The 24,088-nt window shown below is 38.9% G+C and overlaps 1 protein-coding gene across 10 annotated transcripts in view; it reads left to right on the top strand.

Annotated features, from left to right (window-relative positions):
• Positions 1–24,088, top strand: part of KLHL7 (kelch like family member 7) — a 66,900-nt gene that overhangs the window by 694 nt on the left and 42,118 nt on the right. For 2 of the 10 annotated variants that reach the window (XM_072783791.1, XM_072783786.1), the window contains exons 2-6: positions 17,079–17,209; positions 18,965–19,247; positions 21,368–21,470; positions 22,381–22,474; positions 22,757–22,881. In XM_072783791.1, coding sequence (XP_072639892.1) covers positions 21,392–21,470; positions 22,381–22,474; positions 22,757–22,881 — 298 coding nt within the window. In that variant the 5' untranslated portion in view covers positions 17,079–17,209; positions 18,965–19,247; positions 21,368–21,391. Of the gene's footprint in view, positions 1–7; positions 373–5,469; positions 5,507–17,078; positions 17,210–18,964; positions 19,248–21,367; positions 21,471–22,380; positions 22,475–22,756; positions 22,882–24,088 lie in introns of those variants that run through there. The other 8 variants (XM_072783792.1, XM_072783787.1, XM_072783789.1 and 5 more) reach the window with 6 other exon arrangements.

Raw genomic sequence — 24,088 nt, 5'->3', positions numbered from 1 at the left:
TTATTATCTCTTTGTGAGGCGAGGATCCCTCCCTCGGAGAGCCGCTCCAAGGTGTCGTGAGATCTTGTGCGAAGGAGCCCATTGGCACAGCCCAATCCCAGGCCCCCGAAGAAGGGGGGGAAAAAAAAGCATCGCTGGCCTGAAATCAGCTAGTCTTAAATAAGGATTCCCCGCCCCTCCTCTGTGTCACCCGGTGGAGGTAGTCAAAGACAAATCCTCCCGTACGTGTTCATTTAAAGCCAAACACAGTCACGGGTAAATAAATACCGCGCAGTGTTTTAAGGCCCCTGTGCGCCTCTGTGATTAAGAGGAGCTCTTTGTTCTGCCTTTGATGTATGGCGCATTAATGAAAGTCTCCGCGTTGGCAAAAAGGTGGGTTATGAAAAGAATGGATTTTAACAGGGAGAATGTAGACTAGAGAGGGTTTTGTTTGTTTGTTTGTCTTTTAATTCCCTGACGTCTTTTACCAAAGAGCATATCAAAGTCACTTGGTTACTTTTTTTTTTTTTATTCCGTAAGCTTTATTTCAATAATAATAATAATAATAATACGTATCTGAGGAGACGTGGGAGTGTTTCTGTTTTGTGATCGTGGTCCTGTCTTTAAAGAGGACAAAAGCAGGATGTGAGTATGAATAATGGCAAAAGCTGGTTTGCTTATCTAGTGATTCTGATGAGAATATGGACAACGGTACAGGGATTGAAGATTTGTGTGAAGACCCGAGGCTTCTGGTTTCATTAAGCAAACTCTCACTGCTGGGAGCTTGTCTTTGTTCATCAGCGGCTGGCGTGGTGCATGAATGCAGTAGGTATCTGTCCAAATGCCTTTAAACCTTTCCTGGCTTTGGTGCTGAAGTAGCTGTGGACCTCTGAATTCAGTATTATGTGTAACTTTCACGTATCCATTCAAGTTCCTTTCATGTAAAGCGTTTTACATTTACAACACCAACGGCTTCAAATTACTGGTGCATTTAACAAGTGTTGGCTTCTAAAGGTCCAACACCATTCACCAGTGCTCACATTTGTTTCCAGCAGTCCTCCCACTCCCCTCCAGATATGTGGTTTTTGTCTGTGGACTCCAGCGTGGTAAAGCATTGCCTCATTCCTTATGTAGATAGGGTGCAACGGGATTGCAGCATCAGTTGTTTACTTGAAAGAAGAGGTGATTTTCTGAAACTGGATGCTTAGCTCTTTGGGTTTGAAAATTTCTGATTCATATCCCTTTCTTATACTTAGCGTTAGACTATATTAACATCTGTTTATTTATTAAGTTAGAAATAAAGTTACTGAAAAAATCAGGATTCTGTTACTGTTACTGAGGAGGAAGGGGGAAATAGAAGCTGGGTGAACAACCAGAGATCTCTTTCACAGCGGTTAACTGACCTTAATCTGTTGGATTCTCTTTTTGTCAATAGCTTTACATGTCATTCGGGTATTCTCCAGTAGAACTTTTACCAACTTGGTGGAATCTTGCATCTTTTGCAAGATTTGTGTGATTTTTCAGTTTTCACTTTGCAGTTGATTTACATTGTACTTGTTTTGTTTAACATCATAACAGTAGAGACTCACCAAGAATGATTGACAAGGGCAGTTGTTGGGAATTGGCAGAAATAGAAACTGGTCTGAGCCGGAGGAAGAATGTTTGAGTGAGAACCAATTTTATGAGGGTTTTTGTTCTTTAGTGAATATTATATTGTGACTATTTTTGCTTCCCCATATGACCTCATCACTTTGGGGATCAGAGTAACGAGTGCCTGGATGAAAAGGACCCCTCTGTACACACCCAGAAACATTCTTACAAGAAGTTGAGCATATGGTAAAATTAGAATACCTGAATTCCAATCCTGCTCTACCATTAACTAGTTTTGTGATCTTAGATAAATATGATTTAGGTCATTTCATCTCTTGATAGCCTAATAGCCAATTTTATGTGTAGTAGTGAACGGGGGTTCTTCAGAGCCAGCAGTCTCTGCTGGTGCCTTTTCCTTCTTACGGAGCCTTTTCCTTCATCATCCTTGCAGTCATTTCTAGTTTTCAAGTAAACTTTCCAAAGAAGTATAGGATTCACTAAAGGATATAAATCATAAACATGCAACTCAATGAATTATCACAAAATATACATACCACCAACAAGAAGTAGAACATGAAGAACACACCAGAGGTCTCCATTTACACTCTTCTCAATCACTACCCACCCCCTAAATGTAACCACTGTTCTAACTTCTGTCACCATAGATTTGTTTTTCCTGTTTTAGAACTTATAAATGGAATCATACTCTTGGGTCTTGGTTTCTGAAAGCTAACATTATTTTTGTGAGATTTATTATGTTCCGTGTGGCTCTACTTCATCTTCATTGTATTTACTTATTTAGTATTCCATTGTATAAATACACCACAGTTTATCCATTCTATCATTATGGACATTTGAGTTATTTCTAGTTTGGCACTATGAAGAATAGTACTACTTTGAACATTTTTGTATGTTTTGTACATGTCTTTAGATGTGCACATGTATGCATTTCTGTTGGGAAGTACTCCTGAGAGTTGGGAGTTGTGGAGTCACAGGCTATGCTACACTCAACTTTAATAGATAACTGTCATAATGTTTTGAAGGTTGTGCCAGTTTATGCTAATGCCAGCTGTGTATTAGGCTTTTATTCTACATCCTGTCAGCACTTGATATTGTCAGTCTTTATAACGTTAGCCATTATATTGGGTATATAGGAGCATCTTACTTAAATAGGTTGAGCACTTTTTTTTCCCTTTTTATTTTTTTTAATTTTATTTATTTATGATAGTCACACAGAGATAGAGAGAGAGGCAGAGACATAGGCAGAGGGAGAAGCAGGCTCCATGCACCGGGAGCCCGACGTGGGATTCGATCCCGGGTCTCCAGGATCGCGCCCTGGGCCAAAGGCAGGCGCTAAACCGCTGCGCCACCCTCCCTTTTTGTTTATATTAATTTTATTACCTGATACACTATAGAGGAGCTCTACAAAGTAGGGCTGGATCATAATCACTACTGCTCATGTCCAATTGCTGTTGCTCTTGTGTTAATTAAGTGTAGGAGAACCTTAACATTTAAGGGATATGTCGTAAGATCTTCCTAAGTACCACTATAGTTTACAGTTTCCCCCTCTTAAGTGAATTAAAGTATAATTAGAATTTAAAACCTTATGTTAAAACCCTGTTGAGAATTAAGAGAACCAAAAAAGCTGATTTAAGGATTGGATGCTGAGCAGTCAACTAGGCTTACTTACTAACTAAAATGACTTCTGTATACTCACCTCTTCAAGACTGTAAATTACTACTAGCCATTAATCTTTAGGGTGAATAATACAACTTCCTGCATTAAATTTTCAGTAATAGAAACACTTCTTGATCATTTATTTTCTACCAGCCATTCTGCAATGTGTTTAACATGCTTTGTCTCATTTAATTCCACCAACAACATCCATTGACTACTCCCATTATCCAGACTTTCTTATTTTTGACTCCAGGCTGTCTTCTTTTGTCTGCCCAGTTTAGGAGATAATCATCTCTCTCTTCGCTTCCTTCCAATGCCCCCAGGCTTTCTTGACCTTCCATCCTTTCTTCATATCTGTCTGGCAAAAAGCATTGATGACTATTTACCTTTTTTGTGCAAGGTTTCCAAGCACAGCTGGAATATATCCCATTACTAGGCAGTTCGTTGTCAGGTGTCTTAATTTCAACTCAGCTGTCAGTACTGGTGATCAGTCCTGCTTTCTGTTAATTTTACTGTTTTCCTCTAAAATGAGTCCTCTATTTGCTTGCTTTCAATAGATCATCCCCCTTTTGATAGTGTAAATAAATAGAAGACATTATTTTGGAACTAACTCTTAGATTTCTACCCCCAAATCTATACACCTATTTTGACAATTTTTTATTTTGCTACAATGGAGAAGCTGCCTCTTTTTCATCTAAAGCCAGTGTTTTCACCTGGGCTTTGAATCCCTCAATATTAGCCTAGTCAGAAAAGTTACATTGTTTGTTATTACATCTCTTTTGAGCATCTTTAACTTCTTCTCTACCGGAGTCTAGCATTTAGGCATGTTTTAACTTCTTTAATTTTTTTAACCATCCACCCAAACCAGTCCATCCATTTTTAGTCTCAACACTCCCCTATAAATAATACCTCTCTCCTCCCTGTTAAAACCAGAGGATGGGTAGACTCACTGCCCCCTTTTCTTTTAGCTCACTATTGACTTATTCATCTAGCTCAGTTTGGCTTTCTAACACATCCATTTGGGTGAATACTTAGTGAGCCACTGCATGCTAGGCATTTTGCTAGATTCTGTACTTGCAAGTGATGAGCAAAACCAGACAATCTCTGCCCTGATGTAGTTTTAGTCTAGTAGGAGAGTGAGACATTTGTCAAGCAGTCACACAAAAAAATGTAAAATTGAAACAGTGGTAGGTATTATTGAAGAGAAGAACATGATACAATGAGGGCAGATGAGTGGATGATTTGACCATTAGGAAAATTTCCCCCAAGGAACTGGTGAATGAACTGAGAGCTGAAATAAAAGTACATGTTAAGGGATGCCTGGGTGGCTCTGCGGTTGGGTGTCTGCCTTAGGCTTAGGGCGTGATCCTGGAGTCTTAGGATCGAGTCCTGCATAGGGCTCCCTGCATGGAGCCTGCTTCTCCCTCTGCCTGTGTCTTTGCCTCTCTCTGTGTCTCTCATGAATAAATAAACTTTTTTTTAAAAGAGTACATGGTAATCAGGCACCTTAAGGAAGAGCCTCTTAGGTAGATGGAACAGCAAATGCAGAGGCCCTAAGTCAGAGACCTGCTTACCATAGAATGGCAAATTCAAGAGACTGACTTAAGGCCAGTGTGACTGGAACACAGAACATAAGAGGGATGATAGTGTAAGATGAATCTGGAGAAGTAGCTAGAGACCTGCCCAGGCATAGTTTCATAAGTCAAGTTGGGTGGAGGGGTTGCCTTTATTCTAAAGCCCCTTCAGATGTATGTTGTGCATGCATGTTTCTAAGAGGAGGGATCTGCAAGTGTTTTTCTTTTGAAAAAGATGGTCTGATCCGTGGCAAATGAGAGAGCTCTCAGAGTGGTTGTTGGCAAACCAAACAGGAAGTTACTCAGTAACTCAGTGAGATGGTCCTTTGGATTAAGGTGGTAGCTACAATAGAAATGAAGAAAAGATGACATATTCAAGAAATTTAGGAGGTAAAATCCACCGGACTTGGTGATAATAACTTCCACCTGTGGATGTGATGACTAAATTAGATAACCAAATTAAGATGACTTAAAACAGGACCTGATAATAAGTTCCCAATAAATGTTGGCTATTTTTGTTGCTGTTATTATGGTTGACTGGATGCTGAGGGATTCAATACAAATTTTCAGTTATGACCTCTAGGGTTCTAGAATGCATAGCAAGGGAGATAGTGACACTATTCACAGAGAGGAGATACTGGAAAAGGATCAAGGCTTTGGGGAAAGGATTATAGTTTGTATTTTAGGTATGTTCAATTCACAGTGCTTATGAGACATTAAAGTATATATGATGAATTGACAGGTCTGGAGAGTTGTGGGTTAAAAGTGTAAATTCATGGGGCACCTGGCTAGTTCAGTCATACCATGTGCAACTCTTGATCTCGGGGTCATGAGTTCGAGCCCCACATTGAGGGTAGAGTTTACTTTAAAATACTCTTTTTGGGGATCCCTGGGTGGCGCAGCGGTTTGGCGCCTGCCTTTGGCCCAGGGCGCGATCCTGGAGACCCGGGATCGAATCCCACGTCGGGCTCCCGGTGCATGGAGCCTGCTTCTCCCTCGGCCTGTGTCTCTGCCTCTCTCTCTCTCTCTCTGTGACTATCATAAATAAATAAAAATTGAAAAAATAAAATAAAATAAAATAAAATACTCTTTTTGGTGGTGGTGAGGCGGGTAACCTGAATGGCTCAGATGGTTAAGCATCTGCCTTTGACTCAGGTCATGCTCTCCATGTCCTGGGATCTAGCCCCACATTGGACTCAGGAGAGCAGGAACCTGCTGCTGCTTCTGCCTCTGCTGCTCCTACCACTCATGCACATGCTCTCTCAGGTGAATAAATTTTATTTACTTATTTATTTTAGGGGTGTCTGGGTGACTCAGTTAAGTGTCTGGCTGAATTTTGGCTCAGGTCATGATCTCAGGGTGGTGAGATCAAGCCCCTTGTCAGGTTTGAGCTTAGTAGGGAGTCTGCTTCAGATTATCTCTCCCTTTCCCTCTGCCCCTTCTCCCACCCTTGCATGTGCGCACGCTCTCCCTCTCTCAAATCTTAAAAAAAAAAAAAAAAAAAATTAAGTGTAAATTTGTGATTATCTGCAGATGTTAGATAACTTTTTTGTTAAAACCGTGGAGAATCTAGGATAAATGGGGAATGAGTCTATAAGGAGCCCCGTTCCCCCCCCCAAAAAAATGTCCAGAAGAGTAAGAGGAAAAGGAGTTTCAGTTTTCAGAATCTGAGAAGAAATTGTTTCGGAAGGAGCATGGCAAATTTTGAAGCCAATGAGAAGTCAAGATATAGCAACACAGGGGAGTTATTGACTGTAGTGAGTGTTGTTTTGATGGGAGACAGATGGAAGTCAGATTATCATGAGTACGATATGAAACAATTGAAACAGCTTTATTGGAGAAATTTGGCCCTGAAGGAAGTAAGGGAGTCAAATAAAGGTCATTTGGTTTTGTTTAAATTGGAGAGGTACGAATGTGCTTAAAAACTGGAAGAATTCATTTGTTATGGAAAGAGCCCAGATGTCCATCAACAGAGGAATGGATAAAAAAGATGTGTGTGTACACACACACACACACACACACTGGAATATTACTCAACCATCAAAAAGAATGAAATCTTCCCATTTGCAACAACATAGATGGAACTAAGGGTATTCTGCTCAGCAAAATAAGTCAGACAAAGACAAATACTCTGTGATTTCACTCATTTGTGGTACTTAAGAAACAAAACAGGTGAACATAGGGGAAGGGAAGGAAAAATAAGACAAAAACAGGGAGGCAAACAGTAAGAGATTCTTAACTATAGGAAACAGGGTTGCTGGAAAGGAGATGGGTAGGGGGATGGAGTAAGTGGGTGATGGGCATTAAGGAGGACTGAACACTAGGAATCAGAATAAAGGTGTTTCTGCTCTGAAAAGTAGGAGATGAGATCATTCACTAAAATGAAGGAGGAAGATGAAGCTAGAGGTTGAGGAAAGTAATTTTTGTGAAGAGTAGAATTGGTATGATGGCTGGCAGTATTTTTGAAGGTTTTTTGAATTTAGGTATCATGGATTTCTAACGAATATTTATCCTTAACCAAGCCTTTACAACCCTGTCTGATGTGATCCCAACCTATTTCTGTCAGATCTCATACCACTTTTCTCAGCCATTTCACTCCAGGCACCTGTCTTCCTTCAGAGCCTGCAATATTGTACCAATGCCTGTAATTCTTTTTCCCTCCTACTCATGCTTCAGTTTTGACTTTAATGCCACTTCCTCCCAGAATGCCCTACGTTATTTATGTCAAGGGCCTCTATTATATAGATTCTATTCCTTTTGTTCATGCACTGATCATCTCTATAAAGGCAAGAAACACTTCTTATTGTAATGTATGTCTTTGCTACTAGGCTCTAAGCTTCATGAGGACAGGGACACTGTCTCATTTGGTGCTGTATTGCCAACATCTACCACATAGGTGCTCAAATATTTGTTAAGTAAATAATTGATGTCATGGTTGATAACACCCAGAGGTTAAGGGCAGAGTAAGGAGAAAAGTGGACAGAGGATGAAACTCTGGGGGAACACCAATGTTTTAAAGGATAGAAAGAAAAGTACATTGGAGATTAAGGTACGGAAGCAAGAAAGCAGGGAATAATATCACTAAAACCAAGATACAGGTGACAAAGGAGAGACAGGAGTATCAAATGTAGTAGAGAGGCCAAAAAAGATAAAGTGTCCCCTGGGTTTGAAAAGTGATGGTTAAGTTTTAATGGAGTGGTGGGGGAAGGGGCAGATTTTAGAGGACAAAGGATGGATAGAATGGTGAGTACATGGAGAGGGACCTGCCTCCTGTGTTTGGCCCAGGCTTTTCAGAATAGGATTAATGTTCTTTAAACTCCAGTAGTATATACCCAAAGAATATAAAATACTAATTCAAAGGGATATATGCACCCCAACTTTTATAGCATCATTATCTATATAGTAGCCAAACTATGGAAACTGCTCAAATGCCCCTTGACTGATGAGTGGATGAAGATGTGTACACACACACACACACACACACACACACACACCTACACTCACACATACACTCAAATATTACCCAGCCAGAAAAAAGATTGAAATCTTGCCATGTGCAAGCAACATGGAGAGAGCTAGAGAGTATTAAGTTAAGCAAAATAAGCCAGAGAAAGACAAATACTATATGATTTCAGTCATTTATGGAATTTTTAAAAATTATTTATTTGGGGGGGAGGGCAGAGGGAAAAGCAGACTCCCTGCTGAGCAGGAAGCCTGCTGCTGCTGCCTGGGATCAGGACCTGAGCTGAAGGCAGATATTTGAGCCACCTAGGTGCCATTCATGGAATTTAAGAAACAAACAAATGAGCAGAGGGGAGGGTTCACACTCTGGGCTGAAGGCAGGCACATTTTTTTAAATGAGCAGAGGGGAGGGGCAAACCAAGAAACAGACTCTTAAGTATAAAGGATAAACTGATGGTTTCTAGAAGGGAGGTGGGTGGGGGATGAGTTAAATGGGTGATGGGGATTAAAGGAGTGGTCTTTTTTTTTTTTTTAAGATTTTATTTATTTATTCATTGAGACACACAGAGAGAGAGAGGCAGAGATACAGGCAGAGGGAGACGCAGGCTCCACACAGAGAGCCTGACGTGGGGACTTGATCCAGGGTCTCCAGGATCCCGCCCTGGGCTGCAGGCGGCGCTAAACCTCTGCACCACCGGGGCTGCCCTAAAGGAGTGATCTTACTGTGATGAGCACCAGGTGATGTATGGAAGTGATGAATCGCTATATTGTATACTTGAAACTAATATTACACAGTATGTTAACTGGAATTTAAATAAAAACTAAAATATATATATCTCCAAATTAAAAAAATTAAAAAATAAACTCCAGTAGTATAAAGTGCATACTGACAGCATGACACTTACCACATGTGTATTGAATGAATGAATACAGAAGCATATCGTAAGGGAGACATGATTATATTAAAATTTCCTTCTGGGGGATCCCTGGGTGGCGCAGCGGTTTGGCGCCTGCCTTTGGCCCAGGGCGCGATCCTGGAGACCCGGGATCGAATCCCACGTCGGGCTCCCGGTGCATGGAGCCTGCTTCTCCCTCTGCCTGTGTCTCTGCCTCTCTCTCTCTCTCTCTCTCACTGTGTGCCTATCATAAATAAATAAAAATTAAAAAAAAAAATTAAAAAAAAAATTTCCTTCTGCAGAGAAGACAATCAAGATTTGGGAGATGTAAGAACTATTCCAATCCTAAGGGCTTCTACCCTTTCTGTAGGAGCTGCCTTAATTGTACTTAAGCTCTGACTACTGCTAATCTATTTCTCTTTCAGAGTTTCAAATCCTGGATAGAGAGGCTGTGATAGACCTAATTTGGGTTGAGTGTTAGCCCTTTGAATCAATTTTCTATGGTAAGGAGAACAAGGTCATGGAGCACAAACATCTTGAAAGGCTTTTTATATACTGATACTCCCTTCACTCCTTTCCTGTGAAGGGAGAATACAAGTCAGGTAGCTACTCCAATTGACATCTGCTACAAAGATACGTGTCCTTGAAATAGTTGGCATATTAATACATTTTAGTAGGTAATAATATACAGCGTATAATTAGTTACATTCTGTTAAATGCCAAAAATGTGGTTGATTAATATTTAAGAGAGACATTCTTAAGAATATGCAATCTGGGGGCAGCCCGGGTGGCTCAGCAGTTTAGCGCCGCCTTCCACCCAGGGCCTGATCCTGGAGACCCGGGATCGAGTCCCACGTCGGGCTCCCCGGATGGAGCCTGCTTCTCCCTCTGCCTATGTCTCTGCCTCTCTTGCTCTCTCTGTGTCTCTCATGAATAAAAAATAAAATCTTAAAAAAAAAAAGAATATGCAATCTGTGTTAAATATCATAAATTCTATACTTAATTTCTGGTTAGCCTACTGGAAAAATGGTGTGTCAGGATTAAATGAGTTCTGTTTTAGACCTTCTCTTTGAATTGCACTTAAATTGAATCACAACATAATACTGTAAGCTTTTATCATGAAAAATTATTCTAAAGTGGCTTTGTATCATTTATAAAACTTCTTTTAGTAGTGTTGTCTTTAGTCACTTATTGCTGTAGGAAACAGTATACTCTAGTGGAGCTAACATGGATTTGGTAATTAAACAGATCTAGGTTTGAATCTTAGCTCTGTCGTCTTACTAATTGTGTGACACTGGGCAAGTCCATAACTTCTTTAGCCTTTTATGTTTGTATCCACATGACAATGATCATAATACTATACTGACCTATCTTACTAATGTTGGGGATAGTGAGACAGAGAATGTGAAAACTCTTGATAAATTATTCAGCATTGTCAAATATTGTTGGTATTGTTATTATCACAGTGAATCTACTGGAATTCTTGGTTACCAGCAATGGAAATACCTTCTCTCTTAAGTCAAAATTTATTTATAAGAATATCAGGAGCGAGCAGCCCAGGTGGCTCAACGGTTTAGCGCTGCCTTCAGTCCAGGGTGTGATCCTGGAGACCTGGGATTGAGTCCCATGTCAGGCTCCCTGCACAGAGCCTGCTTCTCCCCCTGCCTGTGTCTCTGCCTCTCTCTCTCTCTGTTTCTCATGAATAAATAAATAAGAACCAAAAAAAACCCAAAACAAATTATATATATATCTATATCTATCAGGAGCTTACCGTATTGACCATAGGCTGGAAGATGAGCAAGCAGGACAAACAAGCAGAAACCAGACATTCTTTGTTAGCTAGGCTTCAGAAACCGTGGAGTCCATTACATTGCAGGAGCAGTCTTGACTACTTGCTGTTGTTGCTGCTGCCACTGCCATAAAGATCTCCTCCATCTTCTGTTATTTGCTCAAAATTCAAAATCCTGAAAGTAGATATATAATTGGCTGGCCTTAGGTGGTTTGCCAAAGTTTGGCTCTGCCAAGCGAACAGAAGAAATAACTGACTTTTAGCTTCCATAATGAGAGGGAGACCCTGAGAATTGCCCTCTCACCAACATAGTTCATAATGAGGAATTTTTTCAGAAATGGGAGTTTGGGGTTCTAATAGGCAGGAAATTGGATGCTAGATTGCAGAATCCATAGGAAAAAAAAAGTCATCAAGTTTTTTCACTTACCATATCTAACTTCAAGTTCAAGATTACGTGGTGTGATACCATTCCTTCTATAGTCATTTCAAGATTCAAGATTCTTTTTTTTTTAATTTTGTTTTAAATTTTTTTAAAGATTATATTTATTTATTTATTATGAGACACAGGGGTGGGGACGGGGACAGAGACATAGGCAGAGGGAGAAGCAGGCTCCATGCAGGGAGCCTGATGTGGGACTCATCCCCAGACCAGGTTCACACTCTGGGCTGAAGGCAGGCACTTAACCACTGAGCCACCCAGGCATCCCTTATGTCAAGATTCTAAGGCCTAAGTCTTTTTTTTTTTTTTTTAATTTTTATTTATTTATGATAGAGAGAGAGAGAGAGGCAGAGACACAGGCAGAGGGAGAAGCAGGCTCCATGCACCGGGGGCCCGACGTGGGACTCGATCCCGGGTCTCCAGGATCACGCCCCGGGCCAAAGGCAGGCGCCAAACCGCTGCGCCACCCAGGGATCCCCCTAAGTCTTAATAGATTCTTTATATGGAGAAAATTTCTTTGTGGAGGGAAAATTCTTTGTGGAGGGAAAAGTTTCATAGTTAAAAATTATATATAAGTTATATAAAACAAATATAAGAGCAAGGATGAAAATAAAAATAGCCACTTTCACTGTTATTTATTTGTTAATATTTTTATGCATTGTATTCATGATTTCTTCCTTCACTGTTCCTATTCTTTGTCTTTAGACAGCTCCTCAAGGTTCTTTATCTGGTGGGGTGACCTTTATTCCTAGGTATCTTGAACCTTTGGTCTTGTCGTAGAGGGTCACTTTAGTCTTTCATTAACATTTATTACTAGATTTAGCAATACCAGCAATGGGCTTGGAATTTGATTTTACGTTATTTATAAGCTGATTAGTTAGCCTGTTACTGTTTAATGGATGCTGGCGGGAGACATGAGACTCCTAGGTTAGAGACAGCAGTCTTGATTACTCAAAGCACACCATCATGAGCATCCACATGTATGTGTCAGTTCCCCTTATTTCCTGAGTACTATGAGGATGACCCACTGGGGCCCAGATGGATGTCATACACAAAATGTGTTTGTTCTGTAGCTGCGGAATGAACACAAGCTTAAGGAATCTGCCATTTTACAGCAAACAATAAGCAAACCTGGCCCTTAACTCTTGTGGGAAGACAGTATCTCATTCCTAGGGGTTGCTTGCTGGCAACATAACCTTCAGAAGTGGTGGCCCAGGTAAAAAGTGTCAGGGCCTTGCCTTTTTGGCATGTCCAGGAAGATATGTAGGAATTCAAGAGACCCATGGAGAACTCTTCTCTCCCAACAACCAGAAGGTACCCAAGGTCATCTTGTAAGCTCCAGCTATCTTCTGTCCCATAGAGAACAGCAACCTTTTTTTCCCTTCCTGACCAGGTTCAGGCACCTAGCCAAATGTAGTAACTTTTACCCAGTGGCAAGTAGAAGCCAAAACGCCCAGGTTGTAGTCTTAACTTCTAATTCTATAGACACTTTATTCTGTTGCTTGATTGAAGCATTCTTCTTTTGGGTCCTCATATCTTTAAACGAGCAGAATCCACCTCCAGAAAGACTAATTACTGAGATCAGAAGCAAAATATTTGTGAGTGAATCTAAGCAAAATAGTGAGGAGGCTTCTTCCATCCCTTGGTTGCCAGGCTGAGCCTAACTATATAGAAACCATTCATATCATTTGAAAATGGATTCTACCGCTTAAAAAGTCTGAAAACCACTGTTATAAGGCTTTTCCCTGAAAGGAGAAAAAATATATATAAATATATATACATATACACATATGTCTATATGTGGTGTGGGGAACAGCAGGCAAAGGGGCCGGGGCTGGGAAAACATTTTTTACCTTCACCTCACCCAAAGGAAAGAAAATGAGGTATAACGAGCTCATCCCTCTCTCCTACAAATTTTCTATTAATGGTAGGATTACTATTTTGAAATTCACATACTTCTGCTTAAGGTCTCCGCCTACTAAAGAGGATATGTAAAGTATGTCGTATGATGGACTCTGTAAGTTGGATTTGGGCCCAGCTATCCTTTTTTTCCACTATTGAACATATGAATATGCAAATTCCAAAATTTAGATTGGGATATACGAGTGTGAGTAGATGAGGGTTACCCAGTACTTACCCATTTATCAATAGTATTTTTTTAATGTTTTATAATTTTAAAGATTTTATTTACTTGAGAGAGCAGGCACACATGCACTAGCCAGGGTGGAAGTGGGCAGTGAGAAAAGCAGACTTCCCACTGAGTAGGAAGCCAGACATGGAGCTCCATCCCAGGACCCCAGGATCATGACCTGAGCGGAAGGTAGATGCTTAACTACCTGAGCCACCCAGGCACCCCAATAATGTGTTTTATTATGTCTCACTTGGCTATTAATCTTTGTATAAACTCCCTGATGAGAATCTCAAATGGCTGGATGGTAGAATTCAGGCATCAAAGCCCCATCTCAACTCCCAGCAGAAGGTAACTGTACCAATTAGCTGTAAATTCATATTTCCAAGATTTTGTTTTTTAAGATTTTTCTGTTTTTTTTTTTTTTTTCCCTGCACAGGGAGCATTTTGTTTTATCTTAAAGGCATCCTTTTTTTTTTTTTTTTTTAAGATTTTTATTTATTCATTCACGACAGATAGAAAGAGACACAGGCAGAGGGAGAAGCAGGCTCCATGCAGAGAGCCCAACACGGGACCTGATCCTGGGTATCTGGGATCACGCCCCAAGCCAAAGGCACTCAACCACTGAGCCACCCAGGCATCCCATGGGGATCCTTTATCAATAACTATTCTTTTGTGTATCCTCTGTAGACCAGTTTAGAAAGGTTATTTAAGGGGCAACTGGAGGCTCAGTTGGTTCAGTTCTGGTCATGATTCTAGGTTCCTGTGAGTCCCATATTAGGGTCCCTGCTCAGCAGGGAGTTTGCTTCTCCCTCTCTTTCTGCCCCTCCACTTTTGGTCTCTCACTCACTTATGCTCACTTGCCCTCAAATAAATAAAATCTTTTTTTTTTTTAAGTTTAATTTTTTTTACTCCAGAAATCTTTTAAATGGGTAGATGATCTCTTAACTCCTGATTGGAAATTTACTTCTATTTCCCATCTCAAATTTTTTTCAGCCAAGATTTCATTCATAGCTCTCCAGATTATCTGCAGTGAACAACCAAATGACAGCTTAGACTCTTAATTCTATACTAGCAACATGAAATCCCCCCAAATTTGACTCTTGTGAACCCACTCATGATTAAATTCCCACACCTGTGATTTCCCTCTGAGTTAAAATTAAAGGTCTTTCCAAATATGTGCTTTCCTTGGTTTCTTCGCTGCTCAATCTCAGCCAGAAGGCGTTCTCTTAAGTGTTGGATAGATTTGGGGAAGCTTTCTTCCATTGGAATATATTTAGTTTAGTGCTTCCAAAGATGAATTTCTCTAATTTCAAAGTAGTTGGTGCCATGTGTTTTCAGAATGTTGTAGGATTCCTAGGACTCTTAAGATCAGCACAGCAGCATCATCATCCCCACAAATCTGAAAAGATACAAGCAAATCTCCCATCTCTATAATAAATAGTGCAGATGTTGACACCTTACTATAAAGTCCTAACCCACATTATTGTTCTCAGACAAAAACAACAGAAACTCTGGTTTCTAGGGAACAGAGAATCTTCAAAGAAAACATAAAGATATCTTGGCTTTTTGCTTGCACAGATTGCTGCCAGACTGTTGGCTGTCTGTAATTTGCAGACTCTGAACTCAGATGAGAGAAATCACTTATCAAGAGGCTAATAGAGACACTTGACCATATAGGGAAGGAATTTCATCTGCTTCACTGGCATAGTCCTTGTTCTTGGAGAAATTTGCCAGGGGGATTTACTCAGCTGCCAGGTCTTCTAGAGTTTCCCTTTTTCCCCTGTTGTCTGTCCTGTGCATTTAAAGCTCAATATTTATTTCTTTTTTGAACCTTAGGTAGCCCAGTGCTGAAGTAGTTGAGTTCTGTCTAGTGACAAAGTATTTTCTTTTGCGAGAATGATCCACGTTTGTAGCAGGCAGTCGTGCAGAGCAGTTTGTGGCCTTGCATTCTCTACAGTTCTGATCCACCTTGTTATTCTGCACCCTTGTGTCCCCATTATGATCCTGTCCTTTAGTGAAATTCCTTGTATCTACTAATCCTATCTCTTGGGGAGGGTCTTTTTTCCTTTCCATTTATTTCAGCTGGAGAATGACCTTTGTTCTAAAGTTTATGGTCCCTTTAGGGACTAACATGGCCTTTACAGTGTACTCTCAAAACCTTGTCCTTCCTCATTATTTGAGTTTTCCAGGCCTTGGAAACTAAGTGGTAGCAGACATACTCCTTTTTGCTACCTATGTGTGTCAAAATGGGCTGTGTCTCTGTCCTCTGTTTGTTCCTTTCAGGGATCCTCAGCTTAGTTGTTAACCTGTTCAAGTTGAATCCTTTCCTTTCTACATAGTATAGAGCTAACATTTTTTTTTTAAGATTTATTTATTTATTCATGAGAGACTGAGAGAGGCGGAGACACAGGGAGAAGCAGGCTCACCACAGGAGCCGGATACGGGACTGGATCCCAGATTCCAAGATCATGCCCTGAGCCGAAGGTAGACACTTAACTGCTGAGCCACCCAGGCATCCCAAGAGCTAACATTGTTTAGACCAGAATACCTTCCTTCCTTTTTTTTTTTTTCCTTTTGACTTGAGGCCCAAATGTTTTTCTTCTTCCTCTTAGTGCCTTTCTTACAGACCCGGTCATAGTGGAAATCAAGAGGTCCATATGTTCAGGATTGATTGAGCTGCTGCCAGTCTTCACAACCCACAGTAAAGTAATTCCAATTATGGACAAGTTCAGCATCTAACTTAGGCTTGGATTATATCTGCATTACTTGGCTTCCCTTTAGTATGACCTAGTACTCTCCCTTACAGTCTTATTTCCACAGACTTCCCTGATATGTTCCACTATATATGTAGCTTTCCTGTCTTTCTACCCATATCACCTTGCAAATTACATACATAATGGATGAACTACTTTATAGTTGATCTTCCTTTTCAGAAACTGTACAAAGCTATTTGAATTTAATGTAATCACCTGTTACAACTGTCCCAATTTTTAAGGGCAGTCCTCTGATTACGTGTTTGATATCTTACCTTTGGCTTTAAGAGAGCTCTTAACAAAAATTTCTTCAATCCAGGCTTTTTCTGAGAACTGTTTTAGTCTACTGCTGAACTTTACTTTTCTCCCTCCATGTGTCTTTTTGGCTTATATGTCACCCTACTTGAATAAATAACAGTAAAGGTAACTTTTTTTTTTTCTTAGTCCCGTCTTTTAAAGAGCATTTATACCGAACTGTATCTTCTTTCCTTTTTAAAGCTGTTTGACCTAACTTGTCATGTTTCCCTTAAAGAAAAAAATTCCCCTTTTCCTCTATTAATCTTATGTCTAACTTTGTTTTTCTTTCATTTTCTCACTTGCCTTATTGTGATTATATATGTGTATATCCACTGTTGTTTTTCTGAGCAATTAAGATTGCTAAGGGCTTTTTAATTTTTTTCTTAGCTTTTGAGTTTATTATGGCTTTGTTGAGGCTTTCCTAGTATCTCAATCCAAGAAGATGATTTATCCCCATATAATAAGGGCTGCATTTCCCTTTATTTTTTCAGTGATTTAAATCCACCACCCAACTATAGTTGAATCTACAGTCTACTCAGGGATTTATACCCAGGGCCAGCTTGAAATCACGCTGGGCAGGACTGATTGCAGAACCTTGTTGACAAGCTACTTAAATCCAAAGGTTAGTCATTCCTCAGTCCTCTTCTTGGGATATGATGAAGAATAGAATTTGGGAATAGAATTAGATGATTGCATGCCTCCTAGTAACGCCAACACATATTCTTAAAAGATAGAACCTCTTACAATGCTGTAGGGCTTACATGGAGTCTACTGCCTTTTGCAGTTTTACCTGGCAAACATGTAAAGACAGCAGAAGGTCATTCTACCAACACTTGCCTCAAATGCTTGCCTGTTTTGAAGTGAAATCTTTCCTAACCAAAGAACTGTTCCTGAAGAAATCCCTAATATTTGCAGGCACTAAAGTATCACCAAAGTTTCTTTACTGCGTTGAATATGGGTTTCAGCAGCTCTCTTCCACTGTTGGTTCCAAACCTTTGAGATGAGTTATGTCTACTTTGGGGCAGACTTATAAAAGAAAATCTACCAGAAGGCCTGGCAGTGTGTGGTCAGTGACCTCTCCTTCACTCTCGTTCATCATATAGACCGTCTTCCACAAGTGACAGTGGAGAAAAGGACTGAACTTTCCTTTCCAGTACTTAACTTGCCCAGAGGAAGAGCGACTACATTATGAAAGAGAAATCTAATGTTTCCCCTCAGTGGGTAACAGTTATACTAATGCCATTTTTCAATTATCCATTCTCACATCACATTTTTTAAATTAATAGACTTTGCTTTTTAGAGTAGTTTTATGTTTACCAAAAAATTGAGCAGAAAGTACTGAGTCCCCATTTTCCCTCTCCCCCTCCCAGTTTTCCCTATGTTAACTACTTGCTAACATAGCCATGATACATTTGTTAAGATTTTTGAGCCAGTATTGTTACATTATTATGAACTGTGGTCCACATTATGGTTTATTTTTTGTATTGTACATTCTGTGGATATTGACAAATGTATAGTGACATGTATCCACTGTTACAGTATCATAGGAAATAGTTTCACTGACCTAAACATTGCATGGGCTCCACCCTCTTGACACATTTTTGAAATAGTATCTTTATCATCTATCAAATTCCTACTTAAGGTAGCTCCCTCACATTTCTTAGGTTTATTTCTCAATATTTAATTATTTTGTTGCTGCTATGCTGGGTTGTTGTTTATCCCCCATTCATGTTTCTTTATGGCTTACTGCTCACATATAGGTTAGCTGATTGCTTTTTCATATTTATCTTATTTATGCCTAGCCATCTTACTGACTTTTTATTTAATTCTACGAATGTTAAGTTTATCTTTACTTTCTTACCAATTTTAATACCTAAAAACCCAGTTTCAGCTGCTCATTGCTCAAAAAGCTGATACTGAAGAGACAAATTTTGATTGGAAAGGATTATGAGCTTTATTCAGGAGGCTGGCCACCTGGGGAGAAGGCAGACTTTTGTCTAAAAACCAACACTGAGGTTTTTGCCTGGCCCAAAGATTTTTAAAGGAATTTTAGGGCAGTTAATCAGTAAAAGGGAAGCACAGTGATCTATAACACTTCTTGGTTGCGTTTAGACTCAGTGGTACCAGCTACAGACATTATGGCAGTGTTTGAGATTGTGTATTGGTGCCCCAGAGTGAGGGGTAGGGGGGATTGTACAAGAGGGTTTGGTTCCCATACAAAGAAAGGTTCAGTTAATCACAAGGGCTAAAGGTGCTTGCTAACTCTTAAAGACTGGTAAATTGGCCAGAGTGGCTGAGGCAGAGGCTTCAGTTTGGCTAAAATTTCCAGAATAATAATTGAATAATAGTAATGATAGCATATGTTTCTCTGTTTCAGACTTAAATGAAATTGCCTCTTCTGTGTCACCATTAAATGTGATGTTTGCTCTTGAGTCAAATCACCTTCAGCATACATATACATCATTTTCTTTGTTAAAGAGTGTAAAAGGAAGTGAATTTTTCATTTTGCCATCTATTGAAGTTTTTCTACATAAAGTTTTAACCTGTCAGTATGCTGAATTGCATTAAAGGATTATTGTTCTTGAACCTTCTTGCATTCCTAGAATATTTGACTAATAACCCTGCTGAATTCACTTTGCAAATATTTGACAGATCTATAAGTAAGTTCCTAAAACAAGAAAAAAGTACAAAAGTGCAAAGAAAATGTGACCAAAATAGCACCTGGTAGTTAAAGAAAAAAGAAGACAAGGAACCATAATAAATAGTGTAAAAGAAGATGGCCTATGTATGATGAAACATAAGTCATCAGTAATAAATAAATCCTTCGATCTAAATCCTACTAAAAGTTATTTTAGATGGTGAGAATTTCAGATTAAGTCACAAATCTGTGTGCAATTTTAAGAGACTAAAATTCAAATGCTAAAAATATTAAAGATGTAACAGAATAGGGGGATATAAACAAATTGCAAGGTTTTCTTTTCCTTTATCCAGTAAACATGTACAAAAGGTAGTTTTGTTTGTTTCTTTTCAATTCACATAGGACTTGTTACCTTTCATATATTCTCCAATGTAACCCAGATCTCTGTCTCTTCCCATTTTCTGTCTGTAGATACACTCTTCCTGAGAAGAGTCTCTACTCTTTAAATCAATCCCATCTCTTGTTGAAACCTGTTAATCTAGTGTAGCACGGTCAGATGTACCGTTTGGATACAAAAAGTACCTCCCATTCCTTCCACAATGTTAATATCTAGCTGGAGACTATTCTTAACTAAATTGCTGTGCAGAGATCTCTCTGATTTCTTTCTTTAACTTACTGAAGTGCCTATGTATTCATGCAACTAAAATTCCCTATTGCTGAATATATATTTTGGCAAGGTTTTTTGCTACATTTCAGAATAGTTATACATCTTTCGGAACTTCTGTCAGCAGCCATAGACTCCTCCCTTATCTAATTTGCTTATTTGCTTGTTCTGTCAGAATTCTTTTTCTCACTCCTTTCCTTCTTTTCCTTCCACCTTTCTTTTTCTTTCTTTCTTTCCCCTTAGCAACTAGATCCACTTGTTTTGGTGGTAATCAAATAGTTGACTTGGTTTTGCTACCTGTTATTTTGGGTGTGGTATGTGGCAAAATCACCTGAGAACTATGCCTACCTACTCTACCTCTCCCACCAAGTCAAAGGAAATAAAAATTTAAAAATTCAAGACACTACTCAGATAATAATGGCTTAAGCTATAAGTAATCTGCATGTAATATCTAAGCAGTAGGCCCTAGGCCTTATAGAAAAATCTTGACATAGCTGAAAAAGTAAAATTTTGTTCATCTTTTGGCCCATTATAAAATAAAAAATAAAGCCTGTTTCCTTTGTTGTTCTGAGCATTACCATCTCATTTGGATTTTTATTCGTGGAGTTATAAAGTAGAATGTAATGACTTACGTATCTGAAATTATATTAATAGTTTTAGTAAATACTTAACATTTACAAAATGCCATATCCTCTGAGCTACTAAGCCAATATTTAGATTTGTGATAAATTTTTTTTTTACGCTGAAAATACTGTCTCACGTTCCCAATGTTATAAGGAGTGCCTAACCTATCGCAAGCTCCAAATTTTCTCTGAGACTGTCCTGTACGTTATACCTGCCTTCTTTCAGGAACCTAGAGTGACAGATACCATTTTGGCCTTGGACAGAAATAACAATTTAAAAGTGGTTGCTATCCAGCTCCTATCAGACGTGCATTTGAAAGAAGTGTTACTTAAGGAAAGAGTACTGAATGGTCACTTAGTTTGTCCACTCTGTGCATTCAGAGTTATTCTTGTTTCAAATTAGATCTGTGTAGGCTACTCTCTTGGGAAATACAGTGTGCACTCTGGATCCTATCAAGAATAGATAATTTTTTAAAAATCCAGATTGCTGTGTTTGAAAAACCATCAAGGGCATTGCTCTTATGTTATTTAATGTCCCTGTAAAAATCTCACCATGAGAAATACCTTAGAATTTGTGTCAGGAAAAAAAAAATGGTTTCCTTAAGGGATTAGTAGATTACTTCTCAGATTATTTTCCCCTGTTTATACTGCTCAATGCCATTTTGATACAGCAAATCATGATAGCAACTCTGTAAGTCCTTCTTAAATGGGTCTTATGAACCAAGTCTGTGCTGGACAAAGATTGGATTTGAATAGAAAATAGAAATAAAGCATTTGGCAAGTGCTGATTTTGTGTATTTGCTAAGCCACGCCCAGTGAACCCGTTTTAATTTCATTTATATCTCTCTTAACTAGAAAACGTTGTGTGATGTAATCCTTATGGTCCAGGAAAGAAAGATACCTGCTCATCGAGTTGTCCTTGCAGCAGCCAGTCATTTTTTTAACTTAATGTTCACAAGTAAGTATCTTAAAGTAAAACATAGTATTTTTCCCATCAGAATAAAGTAGAGTCTAAATGAAAATATCTTCCTCGTTTTTAAAGCTCTTTAGAAATTAAGGCCATAAAACAATGAAGAGATTGAAAAGTGGTTATGATGAGGATTGAGCAAAAGAAAAATATCCTTTCATTAGCCCTGCAGGCCCAGGCCCTTTATGGATGAAGATACAGTTTCTATTTGAATGCCCAGTTTTCTTCTTAACCTCAGGTGGAAAGGCAAAGAAGAAAATAAATGTTAGAATAATTTATCAGTAAATTAAATAAAAATGAAATATGAGGTATAGCATACCATACTAGAAAGAACTCTAGATTTAGAGTTTGAGAACTGGGTCCAAGTCCTGGTTCCTCTGCTTAGTACTGTTTTATGAGCTTGATAATATTATGTAATATATCTGCCTCAAATTTTCTCTTTGGTGCTCTGGCTACCTATGAGGTTTTTGGTAAAGAATGAGAGCTTTGCTAACTATAGCTTACTATATTTATATATAACTGTCGTCGTTCTTGTAGATTTTTGCTGGCTATGTCAGATGTAGTTTTTCTCATAGCAATTTAGAAGAGTGCTACTAAATTATTATAGGACTTGGGGAAATACTAAATCTAGTTTTATGCATATGTTTACATGGTCCTTTTTATTTTTTTTTTAAAGAAGTACACTAATTCACTAATTTCTAAGCTTATTTTAAGGCACATAAATGTTGAGAATCAATATACATTTATTGTAGGAATGTTGGGCCGGCCTTCTGGGTATTTTTTTTTTCTCAGATCTCTGCCTATTACTGTTTTCTATACTTAACATGGCCTGGAATGATCTAGTCCTCAGTTAAACTGGTGATAGTACTCATACCATTTATATTTCTTCTCTTCATTTTAGCTAACATGCTTGAATCAAAGTCCTTTGAAGTTGAACTCAAAGATGCTGAACCTGACATTATCGAACAGCTTGTGGAATTTGCTTATACTGCTAGGTAAGTTAAGAAGGATCATTTCTGTTGTAGAGAGGTAAGATTGGGATCTACTGTGCAGAGAGCATTGTGGTGACACATTGATATGCTCCAAATTCTTCAACATGAAAAACTACAAGAACAGGGATGGATGTTTGAGGAACTTAATGCCATACTGATGCAAGGACTGAAAAGCTTAATTTTCTGTTTAATTTCAGGGGTTAGTAGGATACGTTTTATAATAGCATTATTAAAATAATAAAAAAGAATTGTAGGAAGTTAATATTCACTTTAACTTCTTTGCAGAATTTCTGTGAATAGCAACAACGTTCAGTCTTTGTTAGATGCAGCAAACCAGTACCAGATTGAACCTGTGAAGAAAATGTGTGTCGATTTTTTGAAAGAACAAGTTGATGCTTCAAATTGTCTTGGTAAGAAATCAGATTCCTATTTAAAATAAAAACAGGGATCCCTGGGTGGCGCAGCGGTTTAGTGCCTGCCTTTGGCCCAGGGCGCGATCCTGGAGACCCAGGATCGAATCCCACGTCAGGCTCCCTGCATGGAGCCTGCTTCTCCCTCTGCCTATGTCTCTGCCTCTCTCTCTCTCTGTGTGACTATCATAAATAAATGAAAAAAATTAAAAAAAAATAATAAAAACAAAACCAAAAACAAAACCAAATTTTAATGTGTATTTTAATTTTAAAAAGTGTGGTTATTATGAACATCCTCATTTAATTTCAAAGACACTGTCCACTAGAAAATACACTCAAAATAAATTTTAAGAGATGCTTGGGGGGATACCTATTAACCTGGGCAGCAACAAGCCCATTAAATATTGTGTTAACATTTTCCAAAATATAAAATAGCTTTAATAATGAGTTTTTGTGTATCTAGAATGAAGAGTAAGGATTGCATCTGGTGGTGGTGTGAAATATGATATCATTAATATGAATGTTCACCTTTGTTGAAGCACTTAAGATTGCTGCAGTCTGACTTGGATGAGAACTGAGGTTGTTTATATTGCCTGAGGTCTAATAGCTAGTATGTGGAGGTGGAGGTGCTGAGGTTGGAATTTAGGTAATCTTGTTCTTAACTACTACATTATGTTGCCTCTCCACATTGTCAGATGTGCTAACTGTTGTATACTAGAAGACTTAAAAATCCTAGAATATAAATTAAGATACTAATTCAGGGACTGCTATAGGGGGTGCCTGGGTGGGTCAGTCAAGCATCTGACTGTTGATTTCAGCTCAGGTCATGATCTTGGGGTCTTCAGATGGAGCCCCATGTTAGGCTGCACACTCAGCACGGAGTCTGCTTGTCCCTCTCCCTCTGCTGCCCCCTCCTCATGCATTCCCCCTCCCAAATAAATAAATAAATAAATAAATAAATAAAATCTTTAGAAAGACCAGTCTCTAATCTCACCTGTGCAACAGGAACATTCTGGAATGAGTCCCTCTATTTCTCTGGACCATAGTCTCAGGTTCCATTTATCAATAAGATTTGTGTTCCTGAGATTTTACTTATTTCCCCTTATATAAATAAATATTCTCAGAAAATTTGTTGTAAAGAGAGAATTCAAAGAAGTTTTTGGAAGATGATGACTTTAAGTATTTTTCCCTAATTCCCTAGCACTCT

Source organism: Canis lupus, chromosome 18 (genome assembly GCF_048164855.1).
Source record: "Canis lupus baileyi chromosome 18, mCanLup2.hap1, whole genome shotgun sequence".
Lineage (NCBI taxonomy): Eukaryota > Metazoa > Chordata > Mammalia > Carnivora > Canidae > Canis > Canis lupus.
This window is presented reverse-complemented; position numbering and strand designations above follow the sequence as displayed.